The sequence below is a fragment of the Fundulus heteroclitus genome, chromosome 15 (genome assembly GCF_011125445.2).
Source record: "Fundulus heteroclitus isolate FHET01 chromosome 15, MU-UCD_Fhet_4.1, whole genome shotgun sequence".
NCBI lineage: Eukaryota > Metazoa > Chordata > Actinopteri > Cyprinodontiformes > Fundulidae > Fundulus > Fundulus heteroclitus.
Genome location: NC_046375.1, coordinates 3,914,587 through 3,942,318, shown reverse-complemented (window position 1 = coordinate 3,942,318; position 27,732 = coordinate 3,914,587). Strand labels below are relative to the sequence as shown.

Below are 27,732 nucleotides of genomic sequence, written 5' to 3'. Positions count from 1 at the left end.
GGTAACCAAAACTATACATTTAACAAGCTCCTTCGTGTTTTTTCTTGAGTAGTTTCCAGCACGTGTTTAAAAACCAATTTTAACGGTGATTATTTGTTATTTTTTGTAAAAACATTTGTATGGTGCTTGAATATTAAAAAAATATGTAAACAATTTCTGTGTATTTGCATGTTTTTGAGGCTTTGTTATTCGCATACTACGTTCATAATTTTATTTTTTAAAATAAACAACGAATATGTCTATGGCACGATCCATTCCATCAGCTCATTTGCGCATGCTAAAACATCTTTTTGTATTGTATTTTCATAAATATTGCATATTCTACAAGTGAAAAAACAGAAATACATAAAAAATAGCAATGATGTTTCTTTTCTTTTTGTAATAGCAAAAATGTTTCCCAGTTGTTGTTAGGGAAATAAATAAATAACACAATTTCTTAAAGTACATAAAAAAACCCCAGCTATAAACACATATAGGAGTATAGAAATATATTTGATTTTGAATATTCCTCAGTTTTTTTAATCATGTATTTGATTCGCATATGTATTTGTGTATTTTGTACTTAATAAATGTATTGTAATAATGTATGCCTTGCCTTTGTTATGTGTTCTGTGTTCTATCCCTGTTTGTTTTTCTGGAAAAAAAAAAAAAATAAACAATGTGGCTACTATAATTGCGAGGTATTCTCTTGGTTATGATGTGTCCACCAGAAGGTGCTAAAATCTAAATTGATAATCTTAATCTAATAAAACAAATTTTTAGCACAAGATTATTTGTGTTCAAGTTAACTATATAATTCTATAGTAATGTAGAACTATATATATATATATATATATATATATATATATATATATATAATTCTATAGTAATGTAGAACTTTATATATATATATATATATATATATATATATATATATATATATATATATATATATATATATATATATATATATATATATATATATTATACATTATTTTTACCAGTCCTGTTTGAACAAATAATAAAACTAATGGAGTGCATTCAGACACTACAGTTAAATGTTATGCAATAACATTTTACCAGACTGCTCTAAGCATGTCCGATGAGGACGTCAAGCAATACAATGGAGAGAATGTAAAACGCATCCATTTCTTACAGAAAAGTCTTCAGTATTTTCTATACGATGTAGTTTAGAATTCCTTAAGGATTTAAGGATAGAAATAAGTATTTTCAGTACATTTTTCTGTATGCTTTGGAGGAGCAGCTACTTTTAATAGAGGTAGCTACACTTCCTGGTTAAACGGTTAATTAAGGGGGTTCATCTAGTTGCACTTAGTTTTACCTCATTTTTTCACCAAAGGTCGTGAAAACCAATTTTTCCCTCATTGGCTGAATGCATGCTAGGTAGTTCTACCTGAATGAACCGTATGGCCTCCGTTGGTGTTACAAAACACTGTTTGGCCACATTAAGTGTTTGACTTGATTTTTTTTTTTTTTTACGCTCGCTTGCATGTGTGGGGGCGGCAGCAGGCAGAAACCGGTTGAGGGAGAGGGGGAAGCGACGCGCTCCCTCCCTCCCTCCCTGCCTGCCTCCCTCCTCTCCGTGCGCACCGAGCGAGACTCCGCCGCCGCTCTCCTGCATTATTCAAACATGGCGAAACTCTTTGCCATCCCAGCGCCTCGGTCACCGTCCTCCGCTCCACCGTCAGCGTCGCCCCTAAAGTCGCCATCTTTACCGGCACCGGCACCATTATCTCCGGCACCGTGATGACCCGGGAGGATGGAGAAGTTGTCGGCGAGCCTGTCGGAGATCACTTGGAGCCCCTTGGCGCTGCCGCTGGACGCGGTGGTCAGCAAGCACCGCCTGCCCACTCTGGTCCGCTTGGCCCACGGTAAGAGGCGACCTCCCCCCCTCCGCAGCGGTGATTTCCCCCGGTAACAGGAAAACTTTTCGCCGCTCGTCAGCTGTTGGCTCACCATGCATTTTTATAGTGATGACCATAAGGGGGGATAAACTACCCATAAATGTGTTTATTTTTGTGTCTGGAAACAAAACAAAAAAAAGTTAAAAAAATGGAAGAGAAAAAAAAGTTTTGCTCAAGTTTGTGTGAGCACAACGATGAAGCGTTGTAGAACAATTGTGGAAATGTAACTTAAAAAAGTGGAGCTTGATGACGCGTCAAGTTCACCCAAAAGGCAATGCCAGCTTCCGGTGAAACCTTTCAAAACAATACATCCACAAACTTCTTGTGAAAAGAAGGGAAACGTTGAAAAGGCAATGGTTTGAAAGCAGCACAAAGAATAAAATGCAAATTAGTTATTTTGGCGTCTTTCTGGAAAAAGAAAACAGTTGTCAAAAAAAATAAAATCTTTTGGTGTGAGAGACTAATGAAAATAAAGCGTCACTTCAGCTTTTGTGACTATGTTCTGTTTTAGCAGTGAAAATTACCATTACTTTTTTATTCAGTTGATTAGCATTCTGTCATTCTGTAGATTTGCTTTACAAAAAGATGGAAACATTATATACTTCCACTGTTGCACACTTGACATTATAAAATAATGGTCATCACAGGCTGCTATAATAGAAATAAACCTTAAATAATAATGCAATACCAGCAACAGTAACAATTAACTTTGTAAACATTCTTTTAGTCTTTGTTAGATGTCTTTATCCAGAGCTATTTAGGCTCCAGTTCCAATTGCTCAAGTGATCTAAACTGAAAAAATGCTTTTAGGATTATTTAAGTAAAACTTTTTCCTCTCAAGTACGACTGTTATCCTTACTAAAATAAATGTGTGTTGAATAAAATATTATTTCAACTTAATGAGAGATGAGATAGTCTTGCACCTAAATAAAGGAATTTAAGATCACAAATATTAGGCCTTTAATCCTTCCAGTATATCAGACAAAATACCCACAGTGGCCCTAATGATAAAAATGAATCTTTTTAAAAAAATATATATATATTTTTTAAATCCATGGGACAAATGAGGCACACATACAATTCAGGGGAAAATATAGCGTTATCTAAAAAGGCCAAACTCCAACAACTGTCCTTACAAAACGATTTTTGATTTTATTTTTAAAAATTAACATAAGTTAAGCCTTGTTAATAGAAATGGATGAAATTCAAGGGAATAAGTAATCATATGTAAATATTATGTCCAGCAACTCAAAACAGATCCCTCTCTTAATGTGTTTTCCAGGAGTTGCAATATGATTTAGTGGGGATGGTTGCTGGTTCTGTGGCTGGGTTACAAAAATTCCCCCCATTGTTTTTATTTTATGTTTCAATCCATGATTAAAGTCATGTAGATGTTCTGGAAAGTAAGTATTTTATGTCCACTCACGTATTCAAACTTTTACCTTTTGCTCTTAAATTTTAGATATTTAGATATTTATGATGGTAAACAATATTTCATTCTGATATGAACTAATTAGTGAATGATTTGATTGACATTAACGGAGCTATTCTGTTCTAATCGATTGATAATAATTCTTTTTAACATGCAACGAGCATTATTCAATTAAAAGTTTTGCATCCTGAATGAACCACATGGCCTCTAGGCCATCATACTAGGCAAAAAAAAAAAAAAAAAATATCTAGGGTTTATCCTTGTACTGATCTTACCTGGGTTAGATGCCACCCAAAACCTGCCACCACTGGACATGTTTTGAGAATATCCGTCTCTATCTCTGCTTTGGGGCCATATTTTTTATGCCTTTTCACGGATTTGTCATAGAAAAACAATTTATAATCCAACTATTGCTATTTTTTGGAGTGCTACCACAAAACCTCAGGCTAACTTCATGTTATTTGCTTCATTACTAGCAAGGAGGCTTATCCTCCACTGTTGGAAGTGAGGAAAACCATCATACAAATCATTCACTGTAATAAACTCACCTGCTGTCAGTATTAATGTATGCCTGTTTTTTTCCCCCCTGTTTTTATTATTATTTTTTTTTCAGAGGGTAGAAGTCCCAGCTGGGTTGTTTGTGTATTTTCTCCCAAATAAAATGTTCAAATGATCAAATCTTATAAAGTCTTTAAAATGTAAAGATTAAGTAAATTAGTTATTAAATTGATATTTTTTGGTATCCCAGTCAATAGTAGATATTTTCTCTTAAAATGACAGATTACCTACGTTAATGACTGCTCTTATTTTGAAATCAGTTCAGGTGGATTTCCGGTGACTCCTGGTTAAACCTGGTGGCTTTGCTGCTCTCCATGAATCTCCAGCAGCAGGGCAGCCACCACGGGGGCTTTCATATCAATCCTCTGATTTGCCTACGGAGATGTCAGCCAAACAAACATTTTTGATCGCGCATTCTGTTTGTCCGTCACAAACGCCTCGCCGGCTGCGCATTGCGCCTCCGAACCGCACATTTGCCGTGCTCACTATGGGAACGGGGCGATGGGTGTCGCGGCCAAGTTGTTCCAGTCCAGGAGGCCCGGAAAGCCACAAAGTGTCTGTTGTGCCGCTGAAGTGCTGCTCCATTCCATTCATATGTAAATGCTGTAATCTGTCGGCGAATGTGGGGAATACTAACGAGGGGGCGACGGCGAGGCGGACCTCCCAACTTTTCTCCGTGGACAGAAGCGCGCACCCGACGCGCGTCCTGCTCCCGGGCCATTGCGCGCCTCGCTCCTTGAGAGCTGCGCGCGTTTGGTTTGGGGCCGCAGCACCGGTGGATGCGCGATAACTGCACCGCGGTTCCCCCCACAGACCCCTCCTTGTTCGCGCTGCCAGCCGACCCAGATGGCAGTTATGTACAACAGGGCAAGATGACAAGTTTTTCCAAGTCAACGTCAACAAACAACGGGGGGATTATCCGCACGCAGGAGCTGCAGTGCGGTTGCGTGAGTGCCGAAGGACCTAATGTGATGGGGAATTTCCTGCAACATTATGAATGCTCCAGATTGCACAAGATTAAATTATCCAAAAGCCAAACTGGCGGTGAACACATTTGGCTTCACAAAGGAAATTCTCAAATATCTATTGCGCCACAACAGGGAATTTATAGGTAGACTCAAAGCGTGGGAAAAGGCCCTGAATGGAAATATTGATGTTATCAGGATAATAAATAATGAAGCCATGTTTAGTGGTTACAGACATGCATTACTCATCATATTTACTTGGAAAGAAAACCACTCCGTCTTGTTTTGGCTGCAAGACCCGATGAAGATGGAACAGTTCAGATCTGAAGTAGAAGTCTTCAGAAGTATCTTTTCAACTAAAAACATTTTACAGTTACACTTGTCTTCTTTCTGTATTATTAGACAGCGATGTCACTGTTACAACCTTCTACTGATTGAAATAATACTTTATAGCCCATCACGGAGCTGCTTGTCATTGTAAAGCAGATTGAAAAGCACACAGGGTTTTCAAATCGGTTTAAGAGTAGTGAGTTACATTTGTTTTCAGCCCTCCTGAGTTGATGCTTTGTACAACAGCCTTTTGCTACTGCTGTGAGTGTTTTGGAGTGTGTCACCACCAGCATTTCCCTTTTTCAGAGTGACAATTTCTTAAATCTTAAAAAAAAAAAAAAACAGTTTTTGGGCCTTGTTACAACTTAATTAGATTTAGGTCTTGCTTTCATCTATTCCAATCTTGGCTGTTTGTTTGGGGTTGTTGTCTTCTGGAAGGTGAACCTCTGCCCCAGTCTTTTGCAGCCTCTGACAGATTTTTCTCTTAGGCTTGCCCTGATTTTTTTTTTTTGTTATCTTCCCATCAAATCTAACCAGCATATCTTCTGGAAAAATAAAGGGTTTTCCCGTAGCATGATGCTGCCACTGCCGTGTTTTACCATTGTGATAGTATGACCAGGGATGTATTCATACACACATCAAATAGAGTTGCATGTGAGTTGAAAAGGTTCAGTGTTAATGTCATCTGACCAAAGCGCCTTCATCCACATGTTTGCTCTGTCCTCTACATCGCTGGTTAGAAACTGTAATGAGAACTTTTTTTTTTAACAGTGGCTTTCTACTTGCCCCTCTTGCATAAAGGCCAGATTTGAAGCTTGCACAACCCCTGAGCGGCCTGTCTCTGCAGCTCCTCCAGAGTAACCATGGGCCTCTTGGCTGCTTCTCTTGCCCAGCTCAGCTGTTTAGGTGGATGGCCATGTCTTGGTAGATTTGATAGCTGTGCCAAACTTTCCATATTTATGGTTATGGACGGAGCAGATCTCTGTGAGATGTTTAAAGCTCGGAGTATTGTTCTCTAACCCCATCCTGTTTAAAAGTTTTCCAAAATCATCTCCCTGACCCATATACGGGGTTCCTTGATCTTCATGGTGCTCTTTGTTCAGTAACGTTCTCTAACAAACCTCTGAGGCCTTCACAGAACATCTGCATTCACACGTATTCACAACTGGACTCTATTTGCTCAGAAATTGACTCTGAAGGCAGGTTGGCTGCGTTGGATTTGATTTTGGGGGGTAGTAGTGACTGTTGCACTTTTATTAACTGTTTTATTTTTTAAAACAGTTCAAAGAGCATGTATCCTTTATCCTTCCACTACATCCAACAAAAATGTATAAGACGTTGCGCTCAGGAGCATGTGAGCATTAACCACACGTGTGTTTCTGTGATTGAATTGTACCACTGTGCCATCAGCTGAGATCAATGCAGTTGTGCAATTGTGTACGTTTGTGTAGGGAAGGGTGGTGGTGGTGGGGGGGGGGGGGGGGGGGGGGGTGTTTAATAGTAGGATGCCAGCTGAACAACAGGGCCCTGATAAGTAGCGGTTAGGCTTGGTGAGGCGTCGCTGATGGTGGTAATTATGAGCGCTGAACCCTGAGTGTTTGCGTGTGGGCATGTGAGGATCTCTCAGCGTTTGCCTCATGGTTTAAATGAGACCGTAGAAGGCCGTGGGGGTTCTCATGTGTCCCCGCTTTGCTTGGTTCTCTGCGTTGCAGGTGAATGCGTGGAGGGCCTGTCGGAGGACGACGTGGTGCTCCTGCACTCCTGTCGTCAGTGGACCACCGTGACGGCCCACAGCTTGGAGGAGGGACACTACGTCATCGGGCCCAAGATTGACATCCCGCTGCAGTACCAGGGTGAGCACGGACGCCCAAACACGCGTGCGTCGTGTGTCACAGTTGCAGTTTGCTTTGCTTATAATAACCAACCGTGGCCGTGGACAGAGAAAGCAACAAGTAGTCAGTGAAAAGTTTATCCAGAATCTAAAAATACCCATTGTTTATAAAATGTCCCATTCTCTCTGGGGGTAAAAATAAATACTCATTTTATTTTCCCTAAAGGTCAACATATTCCACTTGTTCTATTTCTAAAGGGTTTCCTTTGTTCCTTTTAAAGCCGGCAGGAGAATGTCAAGGGAAGCTGGTTTGCCTGTAAAGGGAGCAAAAGCTGTGTTTTTCAGTTGAAAACTGGTTTTAGTTCATCTCTGTGGGTCCTAGACTAAATAGCAGGGCTGGTTCCTGTTCTCTCAATTAACTTTAATATACCAAATTTAATTGAGTAAATTAACTCAATTTGAGTTAATGTAAATTAAAAAGACAAAATTAAATGTTAAGTTACATTTATGTGAGGTTTAACTTAATTTTACTTGAAAGCTAAGCTTAGTTAAGAGAAATAAAATAATTACTTGTTTAATTATATTAGGTTAAATAAGATACATTAAGTTACATTTCGTTTTATTAAGTTCATTTGAAAGGCTGGTAAATTAAGTTAAATCGTGGGTTAACTTTGAACATGCAGTAAATGAAGTTAAAAGTTAGTTTAAGGTTTAACTTAGGCTGAGCTAAGACAACATAAATTAATCTTCATTAAGGTTTACGGTAATATACATTAATTTAGGTTAAAATTTGACTTACACTTATTTACGTTCAGATAAACTAAGTTAATTTAAGATAAGTTGAAATAAGTGAAATAAGTTAAGTCAAATGCACTTGAAAAAGGTCAAATATAAGCAAAATGTTAAGATCAAAGATAAATAAAAGTGATGTTTAATTAATATGAAACTAAGTTAAAATAAACTAAGTCAATTTAAAAAGCTTATTCAAAGTTAAGTTAAAGTAGCACCATATAACTTTTGACCGAAATATTAGCTTAACTTAAGTTCTATTAAATTATTTTTGCGGATGCTCTGTGTCAAATGTGTCATGTGACCTACAGGTCATGTGACTTCGAGCGGGTCTTTTAGGCAGTCTGAGCCCCCCTTAAACTTGACGGCTAACCTTACTTGCTTCTACTTTTCTCAACCTCGAGTCAAAGTTTGGAGGAGGGCAAAGAGCAAGTGAGACAGGAATCACTCCAGAGGAAAAATAAGAGTGTATCTTGAAAATAATTTGCTCATTGGTGTTTGATGAAAACACAATTAGGATGCAAGACCCATTCTCTTTTTTGGATCATTATTATTAGACTGGTAAGATATGTTTTTGCTTGTTGTATTCACAATAGGCCTAAGTCTATATTTTGCAGCTTTATGGGAGCTAAATGCGATGCTAGCAGTGTAAAAGTTATTGTTAGGCAACAAAATAGATATGACACTTACCTGACCAGACATGTTTTTGGTTCTCAGATGTTGGATTTAATCTAGAAGGGTGAATGTGGCCTTGTCTTTACAAGTAACTTCATGACTTCTCCATCTGCTGGTCCAAAGTGGTCTGCTATCAGATTCCAAAACACGGAGGGAGACTTTTTATTTTTGCAACAGTGCACTATTCCCAGTGGCCTTCGGGGGCACTAAACCTGGAAGTTACTGGTCTAGCACCCTGTGGCTAAAAGTTACACGTTGCTGCTTTAAGTGGTAAGTTAAGTTAAAACTTAAGTTGAGTTAAAGGTTAAGTCTAGCCAAGAGAAACTTAGATAGGTAAATACACAATAAAATAGGTTAAATTGAATTGCAATACATCAAAAGATAAGTCAAATGTTAAGTTAAAAGATATTTTAAGTTATAAATAAGCAGTTACAGTATGTTAAGCTAAGTTAAAATAATGTAAGCTCAGAAAACTTAAAAGTTAATAAATAAGTCGAGCTAAGGAAGTTAAAATAAATTAAGTTTATCTAAGCCTCTTACAGACTTTGCACTTAAAGGCTTAGTATTAATGTTTAACTTTTACTCCTAAGCTTCTCCCCTGTTTAGCTAAATGTTGCTCTTACTGTAGGTTTAAACAAAAGTAAGACTATCCACTCCATTTTTGCCTTCAGTTTCAAATTGTACAATGTCTGGCTGCACATTTCTCGAAACTGAAACACCTTTATGGTTGTTTAGTAGAGTAGAATGTAGCACAGAATACATTTTTAAAAAAAAGTTTTAATAAAGTTGTACAACTGCAAGTAAAGCCTCTGATTACAACTGTTTTCCTCAGTGAGAACTGTGTAGATGTTTAAAAAGGACTGGATGGATACGTTATAAAGAACACATTGTCCAAAAAAAAAGGTTCTGTCTGAAATGTACATGAAAGCAAATATCTTTGGATTTGGAAAGTAACCCAGAGAGAATTACAGTGGAAAGACGTACCACAGTTTGAACGGGAGTTATGACAATACGGAGGATATCCACATCTCATATGGATACGTGGATATATGTGGATACAGTCAACCAACAAACTCATCCACAAATTCTAGTTAAAATGTAACTACAGAGTGAAAAAAAAAAAAAAAAAAAAAAAAAAAAATATATATATATATATATATATATATATATATATATATATATATATATATATATATATTTATTTATTTTTATATATATATTTATTTATTTTTATTTTAATATATATATATATATATATTAAGATTCAGTTAGTTTGTTTTTTTCCCTTTCCCTCAGCTTTTCCAAAGGGACTGAGATTGAGTGGAAGAAGGTTTGTTTTACCAAAAGGATCAAGCTGTTAACAAAATAAAAGCACTGAATTAAATTATCTGCCGAGCTGCTGAAATCATAAATTAGACAAACTTGAAATGTGATTTTCGTAAATAAAGAAAACTCGATTTCAGATTATTGTTTACAGAATTGAAAAAAAAAATAGAAATGAATCATTTTAAACCTTCTTAAACTGAGCAAATCAATGTTTAAAAGAATATTTTGGACCGTAATGCACTGTTATTCCAAATCTTCTTGCTGCAGCGCTTTCATTCATAAATCCAACCTGCTGCCACGTGCTCTCTCCTGCCTCCTCCTGCTCATTGACTTGTGGTCTTCCTGCTGAATGAGTCTAGTCAGTATGACCTCATCCGAGCTCATCCGCACAATCCCATTCTTCCCTCTCAGCACAGTCTCATTATTTGCTGTGTAACTGGATCTTAATGCCTCATCTCCATTGCTTCCTCCTCTGATGCAGCGCTGATGTCACCTCACGCTGCTGCCGCCGCCTCTCAGGCTCTGCTGCGGAAGAAAGAAGGAGCCCTCGATTGGGAGGGGGACGCTGAGATCATCGTCATGTCAGACTTTTCACTGTTACTCATTGAAAAGTTAACTTAGTAACCATATAAATAGACTTTTTTTTTTTTTTTTACAATTTAAACATGTAGATCTTAAGTAAATGAGACTTTTATGATATAAGTAAGGAAGACCTTCAATGCGTCAGACTAAATGAATCAAAAGGAAAGGGTCAGTTGAAAAATAAAGATATTGTTTATAGGTTTTTTTTCTCTTAACATGACTACTTATGAATGAAAATGTTTTGTAGAGGCTAGCATTTTTTTAAATTTCAGTGTTACAGTTTGCTACTTCAACCAAAGATTTTTTATTTTAATATATTTTACTCAAGGGCTGCACAATGCCTCAGTTGGTAGCACTGTTGCCTTGCAGCAAGCGCTTGCCTGCGGTCTTACTGAATGGAGTTTGCATGTTCTCCCTGTGCATGGGTGGGTTCTCCGGCTTCATCCCAAAGTCCAAAAGCATGAATGTTAGGTTAATTGGTCTCTTTAAAATGCCCTTAGATGTGAGTGTGAGTGTGCGCACAGTTTTGTCCTGTGTCTCTGTGTTGGACTGGCACTCCTAGCCGTCGCCCTTGTAACTTGCAAGGATATGCAGGACTAGACAATGGATAAATGTTTTACACATCTTTACAATGGGGCCTATAGATGTAAAAAGTGACATGTAATCTGTACAAATGCTAAACCCTTTTTTCTAGATGATGAGTTGAAGTAATGTGAGATCAGTCGGATTAAAATGGTTATAAAGAATGCTGTTTTTTGCAGATTGAATTGAATTGAATTGAATTTATTTATATAGCGCCGATTCATGATACATGTCATCTCAAGGCACTTTCCAAAGTCAAATTCAGTCAGATCACACAAATTGGTCAGAAAGTTTCCTCTCTAATGAAACCCAGCAGATTGCATCAAGTCTCTCCAAGCAGCATTCACTCCTCCTGGAAGAGCGTAGAGCCACATTGGACAGTCGTCTGCATTGCCGATGGCTTTGCAGCAATCCCCTCAGATGTAAAAGCAGCGATTCATTTTGTTTTTGCGCATTTATGTTGGAGTGGCTTGTCAGGCTACCGCTGGGGGTGTCTTTAACTTTCTGTGGCAGGAGCCTGCAGAGCTACGTCACCTTGGTGAAGGGATGTGGCACCGCTTATGTGCTTTTTAATTATAGCAGGTGTTTCGGCATCTGAGGCCAAACCAACAGTGATGAGCTAATGTCTGGATGACTTCATACAGGAAGTCTAAATAAGCCTCTGATGAGAGCGATATAGGTTTCCCCAGGGGGATTGGACAGCAGGATGTCTCCCTCCTCATCCTTGCCGTCTGCATCCTCCTCCTGCCTGTCAGTGAAAGTTAGGGATGACACGAGTATAGATTGGAGGAGTTGAATGATCCTTTGTTTTTAAAGGGGTTTTAAAGACATTCTTCCTTGTAATATGGAAGGAATAGCAATGAATTTATGTTTAAGCCTTTATTTACTGTAACAGATTTACAGTAAATAAAGAGTAGAAGTAGCAGATTTTATACGTGCTTGAAGTTCTTGAACATATTTTTTTTGTTTTTCAAAGCCTTGAAAGTGCTTACATTTTGGAAAATGTGCTTGAAACTGATACTAAAAGTGTTTTTGTATAGCTACCCTGACCTGCTAACCCTTTTATTTTGCATAGATGCACATAAACAGACCTTAAGGATTTATCCAGTGAAATTGATGTAATAGTTTTCATGCATTTCCCTAGATAATTTTTTATACATTCAAATAAGTTGTAATATTGAATGTTAATTGCATGTTCGAAATAAATGAATACGGAAGCTAAAAACGGTATAAGTTGATGTAAGAGCCAAGAGACACAGGGTTAAGTATTCCCACTACTTCTTTTTTAAATGTATAGTTAGTTTAGTTAAGCCCAAAATGGCTGATTTATTTTCAAAATTAGTTTTGTCCAACCAAGACACTTATTTCTGATAGGAAATAAACAAAGCATTTCTAAAAAGATACTAAAACAAGGTTAAATGAATAGTAATACTAAAAAAAATGTTTTAACTGTTTTGATAAAAATGTCTTGTCATAAAATATATATCCCACTTCTCAATTATCAAAGGAAAAATCTTCATTGATATTAAAGCAATGAATCCTATGTAATCATTTCTGAGCAGATTTTTGCATGTTTCCCCTATTGCATATTTTGAAGATTTATCTTTGGTGATGAGCTCCAAGTCCTGCCATCACCCTTAACTTTCACTCTTTCCACAGACTCCCTGTCAGATTTGGGCCGGGACTTTTTATGGGTCCCTTATGAAATGTGTCACTTCTAGTCAGAAGAAACATGTCGGTGAAATCAAACGATTACTTGAAACCTAACGCTACAAGGTGTATGAGTGCTTGTTTTAACTAACTGTACTTATTCATTAAAATCTGTTAAATTCTAACCATGTTTTTAAATCATTTTGGATAATCAAGTTGATTGGTTTACTGAACAAAAATGATAATTTCTATTATTTATTGTATACAGCTAAACCTTAGCACAGCAGGTAACAAGTTTCTATTTGTATTTTATCAATCAAATAGAAGAACAGCTCAGTCTAGAAAGACACCATAAAAAATGCTTGAATTCCCACATTTTAAAGCTGAAGGATTTCTAAAAGGTGGTTAGTTTTACTCTTGTGTTGTTTGGTGGTTGGAAGCTGCTTTTCTTTGGGGTTCGGCTTGAATTAAGAGGAGGAAAGCAGTGCTGGTGGAGGATTGTGCAGTTTGGTATTCCGCTCTACGACCCTGATTTAAAAAGAAAATGAAAGAAAGGAAAAACTCTTTTAGTCTTTTCTTCACCCATAAAACACTTTGTGAGAAAAAAAAAGAAGAGATTCTTCCAAAGCGTGCAATTGTTGAAAAGCAATCCAGTGAAGTGATAAATCAGGCGGATGTGAGTGTTCTTTGAAAACTGATATATGGAAAATGGGAAAATGTGTTAAATTACAAAAAAAAAAAAAAAAAAAAAATCGTCAAAGCTTCATCAAAGAACATTGCAATAATTAAAAAAAAAAACCTATTAGCTGTAAAAACTCAAATTCATAAAGGTTACAGTGAGCCGCGGTGGTGGGAAAAGAAAAGCAATGGTCAGAGAGAAAGGGTTGTGTGTGAGTGTCTCCATGGTGATGGGTCTCTGCTCTGCGTGAAAATGGGGCCCTTTCTTGGTTGCCATGCCAACCTCTTCGCCTGTCCGTCGGCTGAGGGCTGGCGCCAGGTCAAAGGTCAGCGAGGTGTCTTTGTATTCTCCTCGTACAAACAGTGTACGCCGTAGACGTCCATGTTCCACAAAAGCAAACTTCCATTTTATCCATCTTTTACCCCCCCCCCCTCTTCCTTTTACTTCCCCTTTTGTCTGTTTTTTCTCCCCTGTGTCTGCCTGCCTCTTTCTGAAATTTACCTTCCATCCTGTCGTTATTGCATGGCCCTCTGTAGGCAAGTTCAAGTTACTGGATGAGGATCGTGACGTCAGGGATCCGGTCCAGTATTTCTCCAGCGTGGAGGAAGTTGCCGGAGTCTTCCCTGACCGGGTCTTTGTCATGGAGACGATCGCGTTCAGCGTCAAGGTGAACACTGACCGTTCCTCGTAGGGCTCACCTGCAGCGCACGTCAATGTTCTGCTGTGGAGGGTTTACAACTGGGTTCTTACATGGTCTGGAAGGAAATGGAAACGGTTTTTGGATTTGATTTTTTGTAATTTTTCAGGTTGGGAAAACAGGAAAGGAGGATGAAAACGTACTTGTCACGACTCTATCCCGTGTCTACTGTCCACTCTCTAAATCATCCATCCATCCATCCATCCATCTGTTCTTCTATCATCCATCAATCCATCCATCCATTCATGCATCTGTTCTTCTATCTATTAATTTGTTCTACTCATCCATCCATTTCTTCTACTAATCCATTCATCCATCTGTTCTATTCATCCATTTCTTCTACCCATCCATCCATTCATCCATCCATCCATACATGCATTCATCCATCCATCTGTTCTTCAATTTATCCATTTGTTCTACTCATCCATCCATCCATCCATCCATCTATTATGCTATCCATCCATCCATCCATCTATTATGCTATCCATCCATCCATCCATCCATCTGTTCTTCTAACCATCCATTTGTTATATTCATCCATCCATCCAGCCATCCATCCATCCATCCATCCATCCATCTATTATGCTATCCATCCATCCATCCATCCATCTGTTCTTCTAACCATCCATTTGTTATATTCATCCATCCATCCAGCCATCCATCCATCCATCCATCCATCCATCTGTTCTTCTAACCATCCATTTGTTATATTCATCCATCCATCCATCATCCATCCACCCATCTAGTCTGCTATCCATCCATCCATCCATCCATCCATCCATCCATCCATCCATCCATCCATCCATCCATCTGTTCTTCTAACCATCCATTTGTTCTTCTAACCATCCATTTGTTATATTCATTCATCCATCCATCCATCCATCCATCCATCCATCTGTTCTTCTAACCATCCATATGTTCTACGCATCCATCCATCCATCCATCCATCCATCCATCCATCCATCCATCCATCCATCCATCCATCCACACATTCATCTATCTGTTCTTCTATCCATCCATTTGTTATATTCATCCATCCATCCAGTCATCCATCATCCATCCACCCATCTAGTCTGCTATCCATCCATCCAGCCATCCATCCACACATTCATCTATCTGTTCTTCTATCCATCCATTTGTTATATTCATCCATCCATCCAGTCATCCATCATCCATCCACCCATCTAGTCTGCTATCCATCCATCCATTCATCCATCCATCCATCCATCCATCCATCCATCCATCCATCCATCCATCCATCCATCCATCCATCTGTTCTTCTAACCATCCATATGTTCTACCCATCCATACATCCATACATATATCCATCTGTTCTTTTATCCATCCATTTGTTATACTCATCCATCCAGCCATTCATCATCCATCCACCCATCTATTCTGCTATCCATCCATCCATCCATCCATCCATCCATCCATCCATCCATCCATCCATCCATCTGTTCTTCTATCCATCCATCCATACATACATACATACATCCATCCATCTGTTCTATTCATCCATGTTCTACTCATCCATCCATCCATCCATCCATCCATCCATCCATCCATCCATCCATCCATCCATCCATCCATCCATCCATCCATCCAGTTTGCAGTATACACAGCCTTACCTCTGTAGAAATATGATCAGTAAAATCACAGAGAACCTTTGAATTTATCCTTTTAAAATTGGTCAAAAAGGAACTTGGAACTCTGCTAATTTGATTGGAAAGGTGTGAAATTTGACCATGAAAGATGTGTGGAACCCTGTTTTAAACTCTGGATTGTCTGACTACAACAGGACATTTGAAGTTTTCCCACACGTCATTCAGTCCTGCCGACTGTGACCTACAACGTTCATGTGCACGTTTTTCTCTTCCAGGTGGTTTCCGGCGAGTTCAGTGAGGACAGCGAGCCCTACAGCTTCACCCTGCAGGCTGGAGACGAGCTGTCGCTCATGGGGAAGGCGGAGCTTCTGTGTGCCACACCCCCAAAGGAAAAGACGGGCCTGAGCGCGCTGTTGAGGCGGCTCGGAAAGACTCCAAGAAGTAAGTCGAGCTGTTAATAAGTAAACGGTTGTAGTACAGAAATCAAAAGGTGTTGTAGTTGCATGCAGGCATTCACTGAGATGGAGTTAAGAAGTCTGTTTTTCTTTATTTATATGTAGATTATGTATTTGTTCGGTAGAGAAAAACTTGAAAAGCAGTCACAACTTTGTTGCCTGAAAGATGTAGCATTGTGTAGAACTTAAATTTAAATCAAAGAGCAAGAAACCGAGCTTCGAAAACTGGCTCCAAACTGCTTTAACTTGCCAAAAACTGTTGGCAGATTAATTAAATGTTGATTTTTTTTTAATTCTGTTGCTAACAACATAAACAATCAACCGGACGTTAAAATCAAAGACGTTTTAATCTTTGATTCTAAGTCTTCTTTAAAGTTTAAAAACTTAGTTTGAAGGATCAGTAACATGTTAGGTGCATCTTAGAGGGGCTGTATCTTTTATAAGAAAGATTTGTTACTTTGTAAAAGAAAAATCTTCATGAGCAAACAGTTCTGCAATTTCAGAAAAAGAGAGTTGTCAATAGAAATTGCAAAGAATTTGAGGATTTCATCATCGGCATCACGTATTATTAAAGGATTCAGAAAAACTGGGAGGATCTTTGTACACAAGGGACACGGCTAAGAATCAATTTCTAATGGTAGTGATTTTTAGCCCCTGCGGCTGCGCTGCATTAATAAAGAATGTTTCAACTCTGGCATGTGAGGGGAAAAAAACACATCCGTAAACACGATCCAGAAAGGCCGCCGCCTTTGCTGGGCTTTAGCTCGCCTAAGATGGACTGAGGTGAAACGGAAAACTGTCTCATAACCTGATGAGGCTGAAATTCTTTTTGGAAATCATGAACATTGCGCGCTGCAGGCTAAACCGCCCGAGAAAAAGACCGTGGGAGAAAACATCTCACTTTAAAAAGCTACATCAACAGGTCTCCAGGGCTCCCAAATTCCTAGAATGTTGTATGAAGAAGAGCTGATGCAACACACTGGTAAACATGTTACTGGTATTGAATTCAGTTGACCTTTTTCATTCTAAATGTTTATTTTTTTTATTTTTTTTGTATTTGTATCATTTTTGATGATTAGTCTTTGGTTTTCTTGCAACAATTTCATCTACGGTTTACATCAACGTTCGCAAAACTGCAAAGCCGAACCTTTTTATTTAGACATTAAGAGAGTTCAGTTTTGATGTTTTTGTTTTTCTAAGTAAAGGCTTTAACGTCACTTACTGCAGTTTGTAACAATTTAAAGCTTAATTGTGTGTAATAAACCTTAGAACTAGAAGTGTTCACCCCCCCTTGAACATTTTGTCATATAATAACCACAAACATCAACGTATTTTCTTGGGATTTTATGTGACAGAACAACACAGAATAGTGCATAATTACAAATCGGAAGGAAAATGATAGATGGGTTTGAAACATGTTTATAAATCTTTCATGTTTTTAGACCTGGTAGCTCCATACTTTGTAGAATCATCTTTTGCTGCAATTACCTGTATATCATGCTTACAATTCTGCCTATAGTAATAGCCATCTGTACATATATTCATAGTACATGCAAACTCTGTTATAATAACAATCATCTGTATATTATGCGATTGTACATATCTGTAAAACTCTACTCATAGTAATATTCACCTGTAAATTATATTCGGTACATATCCAGCTGTAAATTTAGTTCACAATACTATTTATCTATATATTATACTCATAGGACAAATCTATCAGTAAAATTATGTTTATAATAGTATCCATCTCTATATTTATTTAGTAAAAACCCATGTCCTGTACTTATGGAACCATTTTTTATCGTGCACTTGCTGCTATTGCACTTCTGGTTAGACCTAAACTGCATTTCGTTGCCTTGTACCTGTACCTGTGTAATGACAATCAAGTTAAATCTAATCATCTAAATCTAAAAAAAATTCTCTACCAGTCTGCTAGCTTCCAACATCCACTGTAGCTCTGGCTACATCATTATGATTGAATGAAAATATATTATATATGTCAGGATTTTCCATCACAGGTCTTAAATTCCGTGTGGTTACGTCTTAAATGTGTATGACATTTGCGTCTTCCATTGATGAATGAATGGATAAAAATCAGAGCCGTCTGGTTACGGCATCCAGAAGCAACTCCCCAAGGAAAGCAAAGCTATGGCAGCTGCTGTGTGGAAGCCGTCAAAGTTAGGTAACATACGCACATGAGCGACTGAATCCATGTCGCAGAGATAAGAAAAGTATAGCAACATTATGTTTAACTTAGCTAACTTACTAAGAAAGTGAAAGATAAGTCACTAAGAAAGTAAGTCATCAAATTCTTAAAAGTCTTACGTTTAACCAGCTGGACCTTTCGTGTATCTTTTTTTTTTCAGGCTTAAGTTAAAACGTTCACCACATATTGACCAATCGGTGTCTGCAGTCAGTTTTTCACACTCTTGCTCTCTCTGATTCTTCAGGTAAAACGCCCTGCCTGGTCTGCATGAACCATCGCACCAACCAGAGCGTCAGTCTGCCCTTCGGTTGCCGCGGACGCTTCTGCACACGCTCCCCCCTGGAGCAAGGCATGCTGGGAGGGGAGCACACGGTGCGCAGCATCATCGAGCGAGTCCGCCTGCCCGTGAACGTCTCCGTGCCGTCCCGGCCGCCGCGGAACCCCTTCGACCGCCACGCCGTGCGCGAGGGCCACCGCTACAAGCTGCTCAACATCGTCAGCAAGACGGTGGTGCTCTGTTTGGTGCTCCGGCGGCAGGAAGTCTCCCCCTCGCACTTCCTGCTGCTGCGCTGCATGCCCCGTTTTAACGTGGCCGAGGCGTCCGTTCACACGGCGGCACTCGAGAGCCTCTTGCTGAGGCACGCCTTCGACCCGGACGCCTACTCCCGGGCCGTCAGAGAGACGCGGCCGGAGCTGGAGTGTATGACGGAGGAGTGCGTGAGCCCCCGGCGCTCTCGGCTGTGCGTGTCGGGTCAGGACTCGCTGGCTCCGGCCCTGCAGCGCTTCTCCATGTGCGGCTACGTGGGCGGGGTTTCAGACAACCTGCCGCAACACTGCAGGGACTCCCTGGGAGACCGGCTGGGGGAGGGGACCGGCGACGAGAGGGAGTATGTGACTCCTGAGTGGAGTGAGGATGAACTGAGGACCAGTGAGGAGATCCCCTACGAAGAACTCTGGACCAATCAGAACGCAGAGAGCTTGGGGAAAGAACCAAACTTTATATCCTTCCACACGTCTTCCTCGTTGGACGGTTCTCTTGGTACCATGGTGACAAGAGTGTCTACCCCGCCACCTATACCTCCAAAATCTGATGCTGTGAGTGTCCTCATATGCTGTCCCTGCCTTGGTCCATCTGTCTCTTGTCTGTTTCATTCGTCCACAACTGCATCCGGCTTTTAAAAGTCTGAAGGCCTGAATTATTCATACATAAGAGCTTTTAAAGCTCCCTCACACACTTACTGAGACAAGCTGTTTTCCCAGAAAGGTTTCTCCGTGCAGCATCCGTGCTTAAGATACTCAATCCATACCGAGAGGTGACAATTAAAAGAAAAAAAAAAAACACAGCAGGTTTTGGCTGCTGTGTCACGCAGGTTCCAACAATAATATGATTTCTGAATCGATTCTGAACTTTTGTTGTTTATGACACAATTAAAGTCTAGTTGTATCTAGGGACGTACAATTTATTTGTATAAGTTCTTATCATGAATGTGACTTCCAGTAAGTGGTGGAGCTGGTTATTAAAGGCATACAGTGAGACACCCATCTCCGCATAGCAGAAATGATTAAAGGGTCACTGAGAAACGGTTGGCATTGATTCTTCCTAAGACAAGAGTTAAATAAGGTCAGTAAAAAGCTCCCTCACACCACTACACTCAGAAAGGAAGGAAGGAAGGAAGGAAGGATGGAAGGAAGTCACAGAAGGAAGGAAGGAAGTCACGAAAGGAAGGAAATCATGAAAGGAAGGAAGGGCAGAAATCAGGAAAGGACGGAAGGAAGTAACAAAAGGAAGGAAATCAGGAAAACAAGGAAGGAAGGAAGGAAGGAAATCACAAATGGAAAGAAGGGCGGAAATCAGGCGAAAGGAAGTAGGAAAGCACTGAGCAAATAAGGAGGAAATGAAGAAAAAGGGAGCTACTACAAAAAAGAAAGTTAAGCATGGACAAAAAGAATAAAAATTAGGCAAGAAGGTTGAGTGGAAGGACGACAACTACAGATGCCTTCCTTCCTTCCTTCCTTCCTTGTTTTCCTGATTTCCTTCATTTTGTGACTCAGTGCTTTACTTCCTTCCTTTCTCCTGATTTCTGCCCTTCCTTTTGTGATTTTCTTCCTTCCTTCCTTCCTTCCTTGAAATGAAGAAAAAGGGAGATACTACAAAAAAAACGTTAAGCATGGACAAAAAGAATAAAAATTAGGCAAGAAGGTTTAGTGGAAGGACGACAACTACAGATGCATTGAAGAGAAAGAACTGAAGAATAAAGGAAGTAGGAAATGAAGGACAGATGAAAGGAAATGAGAAAGGAAGAAATTAGTAAGAAAGGTCGATTGAGGAAGCAAGGAGGCAGGCAGGAGGGAAGAAAGGATGTCAAGGAAGGGAAAAAAGGAAGGATTGGGGAGTAAGGAGAGATGGAAGTAAGAAAGGAGTTAGAGAGGAAGTAGGAAGACAGAAAAAAGAGTGAAGGAGAAAAAATCAGATTAGAACAAATTCTGTGACTCTGCTTGCAGTCACTGAAGAGCTGTCAAGAAATTAATCCACACTAAGCTCGCTACTTTCTTCATATCACCTTATTAACAAATAAAAAAACACAAACAGTTTTCTGTATCTTGTTTCTGAACCCGAGTTAATGTTTTTCTTCCAGTGGCTGAAAATTAATGATAATATATTAATTAGAGAAATAAAGAATACATATCTTGCTGAGTACACAGTTTCTACTTTTGGACAAAAGCTGGTCTTTAGCATTCATGTTAACCAGCATTTAGAAGAGCTACTTCATCATGCTTTTGTTTTATTTGCTTAACTTTGCTCTTTGGGGGGGTCTGTGTGGGTGAAGACATCTGCTTAGCAACTAAATTATAGCCTCTCAAACAGTCTTCTTCATTCCCTGATATTTAGCCTGCCACAACAATGGGTTTCCGTGTGTGTGCGCGTGTGTGTGTGTGTGTGTGTGAGAAGCCTGCTGGGTGTGTAACAGAGTTTGTTTGAGGTGTAAAGGTCACCAAGTTTGACATTTACCAAGCAGAACGCACACGCAATTACATAACCCCCCTGAGAAGCGTCCGGCGCTGACATGTTTGCCGATGCGTGTGTGTGTTATAACGCACTTGTGTGTCTTTGTGTAGGTGAGGGAGGAGTGCCGCTATTTGCTCGCCCCTCCGGTGCCGCCGCGCTGCTCCAAAGGAGGCTCCATCTCCAGCCCGGCCCCGAGCCCCCCCGTTCCACCTCGCTTCCTCAAAACCTCTACCTCCCCGAGACCAAACCTCTCCTTCTACTCCTCCGGTCTGCATGACAGGTGCAGTAAAATTAGAAATAATGCAACAATAATACTAAATAAAAGACTGGCAGACTCAATCACAGATATGATCCAGAGCTCAGTCAGACACAGAATTTTTATTTTTCATGTTAAGTAAATAATAACATGTTTTATTTAAAAGCTTTTTTTCATCCAAACTGAATATTTTTTAAGGCATTTAGGCTTTTATTTTAAAGTCATGATGCTTTGCTTCAGTAATGAGCTCTACAAGATCGACTACTAACGGGAAAGTTGGACGACGGCTGGATTATTTCCCCTTCTTAAAGTTCATCATGTTAAAAAAAAAGCTTTGTAGATGCATCGGTAACGAGAAAACTTTAACAGCATAAACAAGACCAAGTTTTCACAAGAAATCAGGGTTCCTGCACAGCCTGGAAAAGTTTGAAATTTTATTCATGCATTTTCCTGCTCTGGATAAACTTTCAATTCAAAATGACCTTTTAATCGTAAGGGAAAATTATATAGATATCAATAATAATAATATATCAGATCACTAATTAATGTAATGTTTATATGTCTAGACTATCTGAGTTGTTTCGTGTACTAAATGTGGTATCCTTCTGTCCATCCATTTATTCTTCCTCCTTCACGTGCTTTATTTCTTCCTTTCCATGAGTCTGGAAAAGTGGATTTTGACATGAAAAAGTGTTTAGAAACCCTGAGAAACAAACCTCGCGTGAAGCTTGGAGAATAAAAGAAATTTCCAAATTTAGTCTTTTAAAATGGGTTTTATGTCTTGGTATTATCTGGGTATTATCTGTCTGATTTTTGTGCAGCACTTCTGGAAAGCTTGCTGTTTTCTTTAAAGTATGCTTTATAAATATATTTGGAATATTTGAAAATGCAGGTTAGTTGCGAAACATCATTTGTTGTACAGAGAAAAACAAAATCAGTAACATACTTGGACAAAAACAATGAATAAGGTAACAGCAATAATATTCAATTCAATTTTCAATTTAATTTAATGTTATTTTGATAGCACCGATTCACAACACACGTCATCTCAAGGCACTTTACAATGTGAAATTATAATTCAACCAAATCCTCCAGACATATTTCCTCTCTAAGGAAACCCAGCAGGTTGCATCAGGTCTCTCCAAGCAGCATTCACTCCTCCTGAAAGAGCGTAGAGCCACAGTGGACAGTCGTCTGCATTGTTGATGGCTTTGCAGCAATACCTCATACTGAGCAAGCATGAAGCGACAGTGGAGAGGAAAACTCCCCTTTAACAGGGAGGAAAACCTCCAGCAGAAGCAGGCTCAGTGTGAACGCTCATCTGCCTCGACTGACTGAGGATCAGAGAAGACAGAGCAGAGGCACATAAAGCACACATTGATCCAGGAATCCTTTCTATGTTATATGGTAATAGCGGATGATCTGCCTCCCCTGGATATTGCCATAGCTAACAGAACGTCAGACCAGGTATACCTAGTATGAAGAGGAAAAGAAAAATGACAGAGAACAAAAAGTTAAAAGTTGAAATAACAAGCAATGCAAAATTGGAGAACAGTAGACCTGAGCAGAGTAAGAAAAATAGGCCCTGATGTCCTCCAATAGCCTAAGTCTATAGCAGCATAACTATAGAGATAGCTCAGAGTAACATAAGCCACTCTAACTATAAGTTTTGTCAAAAAGGAAAGTTTTAAGATTAGTCTTAAAAGTAGACGGGGTGTCTGCCTCACGGACCAAAACTGGGAGTTGGTTCCACAGGAGAGGAGCCTGATAGCTAAAGGATCTGCCTCCCATTCTGCTTTTAGAGACTCTAGGAACCACCAGCAGACCTGCAGTCTGAGAGCGAAGTGCTCTGTTAGGAATATACGGGGTAATCAGAGCTCTGATATATGAAGGAGCTTGATTATTAAGGGCTTTATATGTTAGAAGGAGAATTTAAAATTATATTCTTGATTTAACAGGAAGCCAATGAAGGGAAGCTAAAATTGGAGAAATATGATCCCTCTTGTTAATTTTCATCAGAACCCTTGCTGCAGCATTTGGGATCAGCTCAAGGATGGAACGTATTTGGTGACACTTGAAGGCAGCATGGCGACTCTAATGCATGTTTTCCATATTAATGGCTGTACTACTGTTTGACACTATGACAGGAGGAACAAGAGAGAATTGTACTGTACAAGAAGACACTGTGTGCTTATAATGCATCACTAGCTTTAGGAAAACTGTTTGCAGAGTGTTTCACAGTACAGATGGACGTTTGATTTTTGAATGTAAAAATAAGAGTTTCGGGGCTGCACAGTGGAACAGTGGGTAGCGCTGGTGCCTTGCAGCAAGAAGGTTCTGGGTTCAAATCCAACCTTGCATGGGTCTTTCTGCATGGAGTTTGCATGTTCTCCTTGTGCATGCGTGGGTTCTCTCCGGGTCCTCTGGCTTCCTCCCACAGTCCAAAAACATGACTGTTAGGTTCATTGGCTTCTCTAAATTCTCCTTAGGTGTGCGTGAATGGTTGTTTGTCCTGTTTGTTACCCTGCGACAGACTGGTGACCTGTCCAGGGTGTACCCTGCCTCTCGCCCATTGACAGCTGGAGATAGGCACCAGCGACCCCTTTTACCCTATGAGGGATTAAGCAGGTCAGATGGATGGATGGGCTGCATTGCACTTGCTGTAAACAAACGTATAAAAGCAAAGATCCACAATTATTAACTTTTATCTTAAAAAAGTAACTGGTGACCTGTCCAGGGTGTACCCTGCCTCTCACCTATTGACAGCTGGAGATAGGCACCAGCGACCCCTCGTGACCCCACAAGGGATAGATGTGTTAGAAAATAGATGGATGGATAAAAAAGTAACAAAAGCACTCATTGCTTGTTGCCAAGTTGCTTGATAATAAAATCCATTACCAATTAATTTGTGTTTTTTAAATTTATAGTAGTTTAGCTGTTGACATGTGGGGCTCTTCATCTAAGTGTCTGCAGAATAAACAGTTTTCACCTGGAAACTTTGATGTCAGAAACTTTTCTTCTTTCCTTTTAACCTATACTGTGGTAGTATAAGATATTTTAAACACTGTATATCTAAAGGTTTTTAGTGTGCCTTATTTTTCTAAAACCAGTTTGGCCTCATCATCATCATAAGGGCTTTTATAGCTGATGTTTAAATAGAGTAACTATATATTCTCATATAGATGTAGTTTATAATATCATGTTGATAAAATGAGTCCTAATGTAAGTATATGTGTCTGTGTCCCAGCTGCTCGCCTTCTCCGGGTGCCACCCTCTACTGTTACCCGTGTTCCTGGGCCGACGGTCCTGCTCCCGGTCCAGCCGGTCCCGATCCGGTGTCCGCCGTCCCTGCAGAGAGCACAGCCAGCACACAGCCTGCACAGGCCACCTGGGCAGAGCCGTGGGCGGAGTCCTTCACAACCCCCACACCTCGACTCAGGCCACCGCCCCCACAGAGCAGATTCGCACCGTTCGGTGCATTAAACCCCTTCAACCGTCAGTCGCCCTGCCCCTCGCCCGAACCTGCTACCAATCCCACAAATGATTCTTCCAGAGGCGCAGAAGGCGGCGGGACATCAGCGAGCGGCATTGATGGCTCCCCCCCCCCACCGGACCCCACCTGGAGGCCTCCTGCTGACCTCTCTGCACTATCGTTGGAGGAGGTGTCAGCAAGCCTGCGGTTTATCGGCCTGCCAGAGGCGGCTGTGGCCGTCTTCCAGAGGGAGCGGATCGACGGCAGTCTTTTGGTGCAGCTGACTGAGGACATTCTGTCACATGACTTCCACCTGAGCCGTCTCCATGTGACCAAAATCACACAGTTCATACAGGGCTGGAGGCCCAAAATCTGACCCTCACTATCCTGATGATGTGCCTGTTGGCTTCTCAGCCGTCCTGAATGTGCCTTCCACTGTGACCTACTGACTGCTGAGCCCCGCTGCTTAAAAGCCCAAGGAAACCACGCCCCACAGTGGTTAAACTGCAGAACTGACTCTTGACTCTATGACTGCAGATGCTCTTCTCTTGCATTTCAGACTGGAACTGGTTTACTAACATTGGCTCCAGATGAGAATAATAAAAAAATAATAATAAAGTGTTCCACTTCCGTTTGTATTTTAATATTCAGCTTCCAGGTTTTCAGCAGATAAAACGTCTAGGCACCAGTGTGGAGTTTTGTGGCCATCGTGCTCCGATCCAACGTAAAATTTGATACGTCTAAAAGAAAAAAAACGTTACTTCATTTAACATGAAAAGTATTTTGACTTTTTTGTGCCGTTTCCAGTTATTATCATAAGAGGTACTCAATGAGTTTCATTATAAGCTCCATTAAATGTCAACTGTTGACCAGTAGGATGAGTAAAAGTGAGCATGTTCCATAAACTGGTCTACTTCACAACCTTCTTTGTCTCCTTGAGCTTCAGTGGTGTGTAACTGGAACACATAACACAGAGGTATGCTTAGGAGCTAAAAAAAAAAAAAACTAGTTCAGCTGAATTAATAAAATAAAAACAAACTGCATTTGTTATAGGAGTCTATAAGTACAGAATAGAGGTGGAACAACCTCTGAATGTTCAGCCTTGTGTATTTGGAATATTCTGGACTCTGACATTCTTCACCACTATTCAGTTTTAGGGCATAACAGCATACTTTTATGTATACTTTTAGATACATTGATGTATTCCATTGACACAAGAATTTTATGCTTTTCCCAAACCTCAGAATTTATTCCTTATGATATACCTCAGACTGCTTTTTCTGATGGGTTTTATTTACCCACAAATATGTAACTACATTTAAATCTCACTTTTTATATATAATTTCAATACATTTTGGGCTTAACAACTTAAGCCACAGAATTGACAGTACAAATTGAAAGACCTAAATTTAGTTGAGTTTATTTTTTAACACAGTTTTTACCATTAAATATTGATTCAATACAATAAATAATTGACTGACTAATCCAGAAGTATTAAAAAAGGAGCTATATATATATATATATATATATATATATATATATATATATATATATATATATATATATATATATATATATATGTGTGTAGTAAAATGGCCAGATGTTTACGGATAACCATGAAGTTCTGTTTTGCTATATTTGTTGATTATCCATGATTGTATTGTTGCCATGCAAACTGCTGTCGCTGCATTATGGTTCACTTTGAAAATGTTTATGTTCCCCAAACTCAGTGGTATTCAGACTGATCAAAAGGCTGCTTAACGATGTCCAAGTTTTTGAACTCTGTTTCTAGTGCTATTTTACAAACTCCTCTCCGCAGAGGTCTGGCGTACCCATGAAATATTGATATCTTTTACCCTGTAACTGCATGACCACCATCAAAGGAGAGATGCAGAAATAAATGAGTGATATGCTACACAAACCGAAATTAAATGTGGTTTGACTTTTTTTTTCTGAGCTGAACATACAGAGCAGAGGCTTTGTAATGTTGCACGTCATTTGTACCAGTGAGGATTAAACAGTGAAACTGTTGCTTTAGGGATGGGTATTTATTGTATCATTTATCATTAAGAGGAAAAATATTTGTATCATAACAACAATACATTTAAATCCAGTAATACTATTAAGTTTAGAGATAGGAATAAAATGATTTATGGTGTACTGAAAAGTCAACATTATTTCAACATAGGTTTCTAGTAGTTGCGTTTGCATTTTGTGGGACTGCTAAGGAGTTCTAAATACCTTTTTATTGTCAGTTTTACAATTATTATAATAAATAACACAAGGTATAATGGTAATATATCACCCATCCCTGTTATGTTTTTGTCTTGCCATGTATGTCTAAAACCAAAACCTTTTACATAGTTCTAAATGCAAAGAAAGCGGATGTTCATTTTAGCCTTAAGTCCATTCATATATACAGTATAAAGTTTTTGCGTTGTGTACATGTGTTCTGGGATTACAGGTGTACATTTTCTGGTGTGCTGCTGGGCAAATGCAAAATAAGTTACTTTTTACTTTTACCATTAAGTCACAATCTTATTTTTATTTTTACATAGTCAAGGAAAAACTTTACTTGGTCAATAAAAAATAAATCCAACCTTCCTGCCATGGCATGCTGGCCAAGATGAGTGAATCTTCATCAGCGCACACAGTGAGTCTGCATAGCATAGCATGAATTAAAGTAACCTTACTGTTGGATCAGGGATGCAATGTTTGCTTCCTGT

At 39.4% G+C, this 27,732-nt stretch overlaps 1 protein-coding gene across 3 annotated transcripts; it reads left to right on the top strand.

Annotated features, from left to right (window-relative positions):
• Positions 1-1,546: 1,546 nt before the first annotated feature.
• gareml (GRB2 associated, regulator of MAPK1-like) lies at positions 1,547-25,606 on the top strand. 3 transcript variants are annotated; one of them, XM_012875797.3, is made up of 7 exons: positions 1,547-1,871; positions 6,902-7,042; positions 13,840-13,970; positions 15,883-16,048; positions 18,516-19,366; positions 21,389-21,558; positions 24,782-25,606. In XM_012875797.3, the coding sequence occupies exons 1-7, from the start codon at positions 1,760-1,762 to the stop codon at positions 25,380-25,382; spliced, it is 2,172 nt and encodes a 723-aa protein (XP_012731251.2). In that variant the 5' UTR covers positions 1,547-1,759; the 3' UTR covers positions 25,383-25,606. The 3 variants fall into 3 exon arrangements, with proteins under 3 accessions (XP_012731251.2, XP_021178893.2, XP_021178892.2); XM_021323218.2 differs by lacking the exons at positions 1,547-1,871; positions 6,902-7,042 and adding an exon at positions 12,968-13,025; XM_021323217.2 differs by lacking the exons at positions 1,547-1,871; positions 6,902-7,042 and having other exon boundaries at positions 13,420-13,970.
• Positions 25,607-27,732: the final 2,126 nt, after the last annotated feature.

Excerpts from the sequence above, each read along its gene's own strand:
- gareml (XM_021323217.2), top strand. The coding sequence starts at position 13,578 with ATGCCAACCTCTTCGCCTGTCCGTCGGCTGAGGGCTGGCGCCAGGTCA. Across the intron at positions 16,049-18,515 it reads GCTCGGAAAGACTCCAAGAA|GTAAAACGCCCTGCCTGGTC; the intron begins GTAAGTCGAGCT and ends CTGATTCTTCAG. Across the intron at positions 19,367-21,388 it reads TACCTCCAAAATCTGATGCT|GTGAGGGAGGAGTGCCGCTA; the intron begins GTGAGTGTCCTC and ends GTCTTTGTGTAG.